The sequence below is a fragment of the Astatotilapia calliptera genome, chromosome 13 (genome assembly GCF_900246225.1).
Source record: "Astatotilapia calliptera chromosome 13, fAstCal1.2, whole genome shotgun sequence".
Taxonomy (NCBI): Eukaryota; Metazoa; Chordata; class Actinopteri; order Cichliformes; family Cichlidae; genus Astatotilapia; species Astatotilapia calliptera.
The window spans coordinates 33,083,637-33,094,534 of NC_039314.1; the positions used below are offsets into that span (position 1 = coordinate 33,083,637).

Sequence of the window (10,898 nt, forward strand, 5' to 3'; positions counted from 1 at the left end):
CAGAGTTCACCAGCTTGTCCTTTAGAACCGAGGGAAGAATAGTGTTGAAGGCACTGGAGAAATCAAAGAACATGATTCTCACAGTGCTTCCAGCGGTCTCCAGGTGAGCGAGGGAACGATGTAGGAGGTGAATGACGGCATCATCCGCTCCAATGCCAGGCTGGTAGGCAAACTGAAGTGGGTCCAGTGATGAGCTTATTAGGCGCCGAAGCTGAGCCAGGACCAACCGCTCCAGGGTCTTCATCAGGTGGGATGTCAGAGCCACCGGCCTGTAGCTGTTGAGGTCTTTGGGGCGTGAAGTCTTTGGCACTGGTACAACACAGGATGTTTTCCAGAGCTGTGGGACTCTTCCCAACCTCAGGCTCAGGTTGAAGAGGTGCTCCATCACCCCACACAGTTGGTCCGCGCAGGACCTGACGACCCTCGAGCTGATGCCATCTGGACCCACTGCCTTCTTGCCATTAATCCTCCTCAGTTCCCTCCTAACCTGGGTGGTTGAGAGAGACAGGCTGGAGCCTTGTGTTGAGTGTGTATTGGATGCTGCAGTTGGGGGTGGGGGGGAGTGAGCAGGGTGAATAGAGGAGGTGTGAAGTGTCTGAGGTGGAACAGCAGCAGTGGGGGTGGGTGAGTCTGCAGCCGATGTTGTAGACTGCCTCATGGCTGAATCAAATCTGTTGAAGAAATGATTCAGTTCATTTGCCCACCTCACATCCCTCCCAGGCAGAGAGTTCTGCTGTTTGTGGCCCGAGATGGTTCTGAGGCCTCTCCAGACTTCACCAACGTTGTTTTGTTGAAGCTGGTTCTCCAAATTAACTTCTAGTTCCTTAGTGGAATATTCGCTTCTATTCTATTCTCTCGCTCTCTGCGCGGTTGTGTAAAACCTTTTCAGTGCTCAGTATAAATTAACAGTTGGTGCGTTAACGCAGATTTCAGGCGTTTGTTGTTGCAGTTCTCTTCTCCTCTAGCAGGTGTCACTGATTCACTCTGTCCCCTGTTGCACCACAGAAGAAGAGGAAGTGCGTTAACAGCGGAAGAAAAGGAAGTTCGGCTCTCAACTCAAAGTTAAAACATTATCGATTAGAGATCGGAGCGGGAGAAGGATCTATTGGTCAGTGATCGGAGGTGAGTTTCGGGAGGAGCTCGCTTCTGCTTTTATACGTTGTGTCTCTTCCTTAGCTTTTCCGTGCTAACATTTAGCATCAGGAACTTCCTGTTTGTCGATACCAAAACTGAGTAATAGACCAGTCAATAATATGATGGCAAACTGACGAATGGTGGGCAATAATCGATGCTCTGCGGATTGACGTGGGTTGATAATCGATTAATTAGGAATTACAGGTCAGCCTGAGCTGAACTCAGTAACTGATCAATTACTCATCACCGGAACTCATCACTGATCAATAAGACCAGACAGGGAATAGTTTGCCAGTTTATTAAACTTCAGTGTGATTGGACTGTGATCAATAAAACCCCTATCAGTGCAGTGTGAAAAGACCTGATCAATAAACTTTAACCCGAATCCAATCAGACCGATTGGAGGGTCACATCTGCTGTCTTCAGCCCGCCCTGTGAAACAAGTAACGACGAAGACGTCGTTTCTCAAAAAAGCTCCAATTTATTCGTTAGATTAAACACAAGAAGTAACACATCCGAATCATTTATTTATTGTAGAAGAAGAGCATTATGGGCAAGGGCTAAGTATGGATGGAGAGCGGCGTTATTTATGCTGAAATAAAGAAGATGTATAACAGAGCGCTCACTGTGAACGATTGAACTGATGACTGCGAGCATTTTAAAACTGACCTTACAGCTGCTACAAAAACATTTTAATAAACGATGTTAAAATAGAAAAGTCCACGTCCGCCTGCAGCCTCGCTCGGCTCTGCTCGTCAGGCCTGAAAGCGTCTGATTGGCTGCTCTGCCCTCATTGCATCCACGACCCGTTCAGCTGCGATAAGTCTGCTAACTGTACGTTAATGGTAACAGATGGCCAATGTGATTATGGGGTCACTGCTAACAGTTAAACAGCTAATGCTAACATGTACGCCGACCAAGTTAACGTTTGTGTGACTGTTTAATACTTCAGTGTTGTTGAAACGGGAGCTTTACTGACATCTGAACTTCCTCTTAAAGTGTTGTTCAGTGTGACGAACTGTGTCGACTTCAGCTGTTAGTGGGTGGGAGCTGTGTGTGACACTGGTATTGATTTCACTGCGTGTTGTGCTCGTATAACTATGCATGTGACAAATAAAGAATCTTGATACTGTTGTAAACCTTTATTCTGAAAGCATCTAACTTCCCGTTAAGCCAAAATATCTCTGACCCCTGACCTTAACCACTTACGTCTGAAAACTCGTCACCTGACTGTCAGCTGTCCACACAGCCTGGACCAGGGGTCCGTTCTTCGTACCTCGCTAAGTAAGTTAGCTGGATTTGATTGTTGACGATTTCGCGTGATCTTGGATCGTTCGGTTCTCCGAAGCTCATCCGGGACTTGCTGTCATAGCAACAGATCCGTAAGCGTAAACCTGCTTGGGAGCAGGCTTACTTTATGTAAACAGGATTAGATCGCGCCCACTCAGGTATATCCGCTTCATTTATACATATTATCAATGTAACTAAAGATAATGCAGTACTTGATCCTTTTATTGATTTCATACAGATACATACTATTAATCATTCTATGTCATGTATTTGATTATTTCAGATGTAATTCATATTTTAGAGTAGTAATAGTAAATTACTTCATGTAATCAAGATGAGAGACCACGGCTATAAAAGCGAAGGTGGATTTGGGAAGCCTGTCGCAGCCATGTCCTGTCCGTATACGCGAGCCACCCATTGCGGAAGGTGCAAGATTGATAAGGAGAGTTTTCAGAATTCAGCGTATATTGCGGGACAGACAGGATCCTTTAGCTCAGCGCGACAGTGTGCTCATAGAGAGATATCGATTTTCCCTTGAGGGTATTATTCACTTAACCAACTTGTTGACGAAGGGGTGCAGGACCACCACCTGTCTTTTTTTGCTCTGCCCTTGGTTGCTGTTATAAACAAACAGATTATTTCAGGGTCTCTTTGCAAGAGACTAAAAGCAATATAAGTGATAAATATTACCATTCTGTAGAATATTCTTATATTTCACTTTTACTTGTTCCCATGTTCTAGTGGGTCCTGTTGTGGCTCTAATGTGAAAGAGGATATAATGTAATATAACATAATATAATATAATGTAATATAATATTGGATAATATGGTGTGATATGATAAATCTACCCTACCGCCTACTGGTGTTGGCCAGAGGGGCCGATGGCGCAATATGGCAGCCTGGCTTCTGTCAGTCTGCCCCAGGGCAGCTGTGGCTACAACTGTAGCTGCCTCCACCAGTGTGTGAATGTGAGAGTGACTGGATAGTGGCATTGTAAATCGCTTTGGGTGCCTTGAAAAGCGCTATATAAATCCACTCCATTATTATTGTTATTATTAAATTACTTACGAGTTTAATTTGTCAGCAACTTCCTGCCAGCCCTCTCTCCTTGCTTTTGCAGCCTTTGCAGTGTTCCCTTGCGTTTTAATTAAACTCTGAAACTCCTGAAATCCCTCAATCAAGAGTTCTTGCTCTGCTGCTGAAAAATACTGAGCGCGCTCCTTCGACATTTTCGCCGACCAATCAAAGGGTTGCCGATCAATGTTTCTACTATCGATGCGTAGCCCCTGTTAAGCCACCCAGTGATCTCACATTACTTCATCCAGCTATACTAATCGTCAACAACAGGTGTGTTCGGAGAACCGGAATAGCGAGCTCAAAGTTAGCGCGATGATTTGATCTTGGATGTAGTAAGCGAGGTACGAAGAACGGACCCCAGGTGAATAGCAGTGATGGCACATCTGTGCGTGGGTCAGTGTGGCGCTCTGACTGATGATGTTAAATTTTTTGATGTAACCTGACAGTCACATGTCGCATCTGCAGTGAGCTCCTTACATGAACCTATTTTCTGTTTGAGTAAACTATGACAGACTCTGTTTCCTGTTTTCTCAGAACTTCAGCGCATCACTTCCTGTTTGGTTATAGTGTGTGGATTCTTTCTCAGATGTATTACTATCGCTATGAGAATGCTGAGATCAACTGCTGCTACAAATACCTGATGTTCAGCTACAATATTATCTTCTGGGTGAGTTTCACACATCTATCACCTGTTCCTCTTGTCTGACCTCAATGGCATGATGCCGTTTGTTTTCCATGACAAAAAGATAAAAAAAAAAAAAATGAAGTAGTAGAAGGTACATGAGTATGGGAGACCATTGCCCCCTGCTGGCAGCATGCAGATACAGCAGAGGTTCTGCACACACCAGAACAGAACAATAACAAGAGAACAGAGCTAAAGAGATTTCCTGTGTCTGTGCTGTTTCCTGTACAGACTTTCACTGAGCTAAACTAGACACTCTGTTTCCTGTCTGCCCATGGGTGACAGGAAGTGAGGTCACTCGCTTCCTGTTTAGAGGAAGTGTGGGGTTAACAGATGAGATTGTGTGAGGTTCAGTCTGTCCAACACTTCTTGTCTGTGACATGTTTATATGAGTTTGGCTGACTGCAGCAGACCAACCAATCAGACACTGTGTGGTCACATGTAAAACATCTGGAATTAATTCAGCAGGGTGGGATCGGTCTAAACGTTGGTCAGTTGAGTCTTGTTTCCGTGGCTCTGTTTAATTGCTGGTGTGTCTGTGTTGCAGCTGGCTGGCATTGCCTTCATTGCAGCAGGTTTCTGGGCATGGAGTGAGAAGGTGAGTGACGCTGAGGGGTGTGGTCTCAGTCTTTGTCTTGCTGAGAGCAAGTGTAAGTCTCGCGATGAGTCATCAACAGAGATGGGCAGTAACGCGTTACAAGTAACGTTACAAGTTACAAGTAACGCGTTACTGTAATCTGATTACTTTTTTCAAGTAACGAGTAAAGTAAGGGATTACTATTGCAAAATCGGTAATTAGATTACCGTTACTTTCCCGTAGGAACGCTGCGTTACTGCGTTACTAAAACCGTGATTTTTTTGCGAGAATGTCTCACGACAGTGACGTAAGCGAGTGCGACGTTCGTGACAACAGCTGTGTGCAGATCAACAATGGATCATATATCGAGTGCGGAGAGAGTATGAGCGTGCAGCGTTTAAAGCGTGGAAGTACTGACCTTACTTTGAGTTTGATCCCATAAAAAGTGACAAAAACATTAGTGTCCACTGTGCGTGGGAAGAAAACTTTTTACAGTGAAAAAAACCCCTAAACTTCCAAGCAAGCACCGAGTGCGCAACGAGGTAATGGGAAACTCGCGGATTCTTCCACTGACCGCGGCACACCTGCACCAGGGTAAACCTCCGCCTACCCCACTCCTGCTTTACAGGTGAAAATAGAGCAACAGGACCGCTGAGTCTTTGACTTTATTTATTGTCTGTTGTGTTTTACTTGCATCTATTTGAAAGACTGAGTGTAAACACAAATATTTTATTTTATGTGCTGGAATATGCAGAAAATAGGTTTAAATGTTAAACTAATTTATTCAAGTCAGAGAATGTTGCAGATAATTTAATGTTTGCTTGATGCATAAAGTTAAAAGATTAAAACTGATAAAACAAGTTAAAAAAAGAGACTTTTCCATTTGATTACATTTTGTATGATGGATTATGCAGAAAAAGTAGAATGGGGCTGAAAGATCTATCGCTTTATCACCTGTTCAGGTTGTAAATCGTGTTTTTAAAAAGTAACTAAGTAACTAAGTAATTAATTACTTTTGAAAATAAGTAATCAGTAAAGTAACAGGATTACTTTTTTGGGGGAGTAATCAGTAATTAGTTACTGATTACTTTTTTCAAGTAACTTGACCAACACTGGTCATCAACACATGAAAACTTTAAGTCTAGGCTGTTTCTACTGAAATGACTTAGACCACAGTTTGTTTTCTCAAACTGCAAGCTTTTAGATGACAATGCGAAGAACAGCTGATCAACGGCTTTGACTTTTAGGTGTCGGGGGTTGGTTTTGCCTGTTTCCACGCCGACCAATCCTGTAATAACAGGTGACTCCATCTAGATCAGGGGTGGGGAACTCCAGGCCTCAAGGCTCAGTGTCCTGCAGGTTTAGACGTGTCTGCTGATTCAAATGGTTAAATGACCTCCTCAACATGTCTTGAAATTCTCCAGAACCCTGGTAATGAATTCGTCATTTGATTCAGGTGCGTTGACTGAAGGTGATGTCTAAAACCTGCAGGACACCGGCCCTCGAGGCCCTGATTTACAGCCATCTTCACAAACATTTTCCTGCTGTGACCAAAACTCGGCCGGAGCACCAAATTTGATTCATAGTTTGGGGAAAAACAAAAAACGATTTCACCACGGTCAGCTGAAACCACTTTGCTGTGATGGTTGCTGCAGACTACATGAGGCTTTCTCTGCTGGTTCACAGGGAGTGCTGATGGACCTAACCCAGGTAACCCGGGTGCACGGGTTCGACCCAGTTTGGTTGGTTCTGGCAGTTGGTGGCATCACCTTCGTCCTGGGGTTTGCTGGCTGCGTGGGAGCGCTGAGGGAAAACATCTGTCTGCTGAAGTTTGTACGTGAACACATTTTAAGCTGGAAACTTCCTGCTGTGCATCAGATTTTCAATGTTGAAATGTTCTGTGTGGTTCTTGTGATCAGTTCTCAGGTGTGATTGGCTTGATCTTCTTCCTGGAGCTGACGGCGGCAGTGCTGGTGGTGGTTTTCCAAAGTCAGGTCAGAGCATGGATCAACGAGTTCTTCCTGGCAAACATCAAGGGGTACAGAGACGACATCGACCTGCAGAACCTCATCGACTCTGTGCAGAGGATGGTAAAACATCTGTTCCCTTTAGTACCGGGGAAAAAAACCTTGAGAACTATTTCTTTATAGAGGAACTTTCAGCTTTTAGTTCTTTGGGGTCTTACCTTTGGAACTATTCTCACACAGAACGCCTGCTGTGGCGCTCAGACCCCGCAGGACTGGAACCAGAACGTGTACTTCAGCTGCGACGAGAATAACCGTAGCAGAGAGAAGTGCGGCGTTCCGTTCTCCTGCTGCATCCAAGATCCTGCTGTGAGTTGATCAATAATCAGTTCTGATCGGTGCAGGCAATCAAACCGTTAACCTGCCATCTGTTTCAGGACTTGGTGATGAACACTCAGTGTGGCTATGACGTGAGGCGCAACCAGGTGAGGTCACTTCCTGTGGTGTCATTTAACACCTGCTGGACAGGTGAGCAGATATAACATGAGGCCGATGTGGCATCCCAGCTGCTGACAGAGGAATAGACTTGTATAAATAAGTTGCATGTTCCATTGAGAACCTCACAGCCTAACGTTCTCTGATGTTCTCGGGTTCCTGTGCAGTCAGAGTGGAGTAAGCATATCTACACCAAAGGCTGCATTGCGGCGTTGGAGGACTGGTTGCCGAGAAATCTGTACACGGTGGCCATCGTCTTCGTAGTCATCTCCCTGCTGCAGGTAAGCAAACATCTTTTACTCTGTGAGAAGGCTCAGGGTTTTATCAGCGTCAGAACTTTGACCTGATAAGTTCCCACTGCTGGAGGCTTCCTGAACAACTTTCACATCCTTTGGAGGTTTGCAGCAGGCGATTCATTCACCTGGCTGTTTTTCTCGACGTTCTGAAGTGTCACAGATGGCTTTCAGGTAGATTGGCGAGATCCAAACGGCCCCAAAACACAAATTGCTGTTTGTGCGAATATCCACATATGTGTGGTTCAGGTGTCTGACAGAGCAACCCAACCCTCATAAACTCCTATTTTATTCACAAAAGAACAGAAAACCATCAAACTGAGAAAATCATTTCACCGTTTCGACAATATCTGGTCTGTGAGCTGAGCAGTCTCTCTCGCTCTGCTTCGTCCTGTTGTTGGTATAAAAGCTCTGGACTGCAGTCGGGCAGGTTCAGCAGCCGGACTCTTCTTCTGCAGAGCCGTGCTGCTTGAATAGATGCAGTTTAGCATGGTCCTGATCGGACATGAAGGCCTTCCTGAAGAACACATCTGGACAGAGCAGATGTGGCTCTAGAACCGGTTTGTACTTTTCTGCACTGATGGAGCCTTTCCAGATGTGCAGGGTGACTGGTTTCCATCTCAGAATTATGTCGGTTTTTAACGCAGTGTTGCCTGAGGATCAGTCATCAGCCTCATCCCTCCAGGGAGGCCTCCAGGGTATTTTGATGAAGTCATGTTCTGTAGATGATTAGATGTTCACAGTGATGTGTAGTTTTCACAGTGGGCAAGCTCTGCCTCTCTAATATGCTCTTTACGTAACTTTCTTACTTTAAATGAAAAGAAGACAGAAATTATTGTTTTTGATAGAAATATGCCTCTGGGACAACTGACTGGCACATTCGGGCCTGTTGCTAACCACCTCACTGATGCTGCTAGGAATCTTGGAGTTTTCATGGATAGCTCCTTCAAACTAGATAAACAGGTCTCTACTGTAAATGGTAAATGGCCTGTATTTATATAGCGCTTTACTAGTCCCTAAGGACCCCAAAGCGCTTTACATATCCAGTCATCCACCCATTCACACACACATTCACACACTGGTGATGGCAAGCTACATTGTAGCCACAGCCACCCTGGGGCGCACTGACAGAGGTGAGGCTGCCGGACACTGGCGCCACCGGGCCCTCTGACCACCACCAGTAGGCAGTGGGTGAAGTGTCTTGCCCAAGGACACAACGACCGAGACTGTCCAAGCCGGGGCTCGAACCGGCAACCTTCCGATTACAAGGCGAACTCCCAACTCTTGAGCCACGATCGCTTACTGTGGTAAAAACCAGCTTTCACCAACTACGCCTAATTTCTAAGGCTAAACCTTACATACCTCACAAAGATCTGGAGAAACTCATTCATGCTTTCATCACTTCAAGACTGGATTATTGTAATTCTCTCTACTTGGGCCTACAATCTTCTCTTCTTCAGCGTTTGCAGCTGGTCCAAAATGCCGCAGCACGTCTCTTGACTGGCACTAGAAAGTACGATTCTATCACCCCTGTTCTGGCAAATTTACACTGGCTTCCTATTAAATACCAAATTGATTTTAAAATTTTATTGTTTACTTATAAAATTCTAAACAATATGGCACCTGACTACCTAGCTGATCTCCTCTGTCTGTATAGCCCTCAGAGAGCACTAAGATCATCGGGCCAACTGCTCTTAGTGCAACCTAGGTCTCGGCTGAAGACCAGAGGAGACCGTGCCTTTGCCGTTGCTGCACCCAGGTTATGGAATACTCTTCCTCTTCATATTCGCGCATCAGATTCCATTCAGTCTTTTAAATCACGTTTAAAAACGTATTTGTTTAACCTGGCATTCAAGGCGAATTAGGGTAATTTACATCTGGCTTTGCATTTAGATTATGTAATTATTTTATATTTTATTTATATCTGTAATTTATATTTTATATTGTGATTTTTTTTTTTTTTTATCTGTATCATGATTTTACTGGAAAGCACTTTGGTGTACTTCGGTCTTTAAAAATGTGCTATATAAATAAATTTTGATTGATTGATATACCCGATCATGTGACCCACCTGCTGAAAATTATCATGATTATCTGTTAAATGTTCCTCCAGCTGTTTCTCTTTAGAACTTTTTAAAGATGTGTGGCTTCCATCAAATTCAGAACAAGCTCGTGTTGGTCTAAAAGCTGAAATTGTTCTCTCAGTTAACTCAGGACTTTTGGACTTTAGAAAGTCGTGGTCAGGTGAGTGCGATTCTACCTGCAGGGATTTAGATAAAGAAGAAGAAGAACAGGTGGAAATGTGGCTTCTCCAGTGGTTCCAGCTGTCAGGTGTGTGTGTTAGGTGCTTGTAATGACCTGAGCCCACCTCTGCTGTCACAGCTAAACGATCCCACAGAGTCCACTCAGCCGTCTCTGCTCTCACCTGCTCACTCTGTTAGATTCACTCCTCATCAGGTGTATTTCTTTACAACACCTGTGTTTATAATCTGTTATAAACTCACCTGCACAACTTGTGCTTTCATCAGCTCATCTGAACTCTGGTGGTACTTTGAAGTAGTGCTATCTGTGTACCTGTCTGCCTGAGTACTTACTGGCTGATGTGTCTCTGAGCAGATGGTGGGGATCTACCTGGCCAGGAATCTGATCGCCGACATCGAGAAGGTTAAATTCAGCTACTGAAGCCTGCAAGGGGAGGGTGGGGAGCTTACACCAGGTGTTACAGGACCAACTTTCTTCAGATGTGCCTTCTTCTTCCTCTTCCTCCTCTGATGTCATTGCCATCGTAACTGAAACAAGGCATTCTGTTGTAAACTGGGAACGTACAACAGCACGGAAGCCACTTTCTGTTTGTGTATTTTGTTTTGTTTTTTTGCTTGTTCGGGGTCATGTGACGAAGTTCCACCCTAGGCTGCTTCGATGAATGTTTAGAAACCAATGTGACCTTTGACCTACCGACTTTACCGCTTAGTGCTTCCTAGAACAGAGTTCAGGTTCTCTGCGGGCGGTCCGAGGATCACCAGTACTTAACCTCCATCAATCGGCTGATAATTTTCTGAATAAACAACTTCCGGTCTGTGACATCAAATGTGATGTCATCACAGAAGGCTGAAGACAAACCTGGGTAGTACCACAAAAGAAGAAGCCTTAAATTCAAACTGTTCCTGTAAAGGTGATCGTGTGATTAAGTCAGCCGTTAGTAACACTGGACTGCTGTTAACAAGCTTTGAATACATAAAGTTTTGTTGAAATAAAGATTTCAGGACTTTTATTGTTGAAACTTCCTACTTTTGTTTCCTGTTTAAAGGCATTTATTCTGAAGTAGTGTCTAATAAAGTGAATTTTTACCTTTTTGTATTTGCCAGAATAAAAATTTGTTTTGTTTA

The 10,898-nt window shown here is 44.3% G+C and overlaps 1 protein-coding gene across 3 annotated transcripts; it reads left to right on the forward strand.

The window, feature by feature from the left end:
* The first annotated feature begins 926 nt into the window (after positions 1-926).
* tspan14 (tetraspanin 14) lies at positions 927-10,898 on the forward strand. 3 transcript variants are annotated; one of them, XM_026189264.1, is made up of 9 exons: positions 927-1,122; positions 4,036-4,168; positions 4,731-4,781; positions 6,447-6,593; positions 6,680-6,850; positions 6,968-7,093; positions 7,162-7,209; positions 7,387-7,500; positions 10,129-10,898. In XM_026189264.1, exons 2-9 carry the CDS (start codon positions 4,088-4,090, stop codon positions 10,192-10,194), a joined length of 804 nt encoding a protein of 267 aa, XP_026045049.1. In that variant the 5' UTR covers positions 927-1,122; positions 4,036-4,087; the 3' UTR covers positions 10,195-10,898. The 3 variants fall into 3 exon arrangements, with proteins under 3 accessions (XP_026045049.1, XP_026045050.1, XP_026045051.1); XM_026189265.1 differs by having other exon boundaries at positions 4,088-4,168; XM_026189266.1 differs by lacking the exon at positions 927-1,122 and adding an exon at positions 2,372-2,418.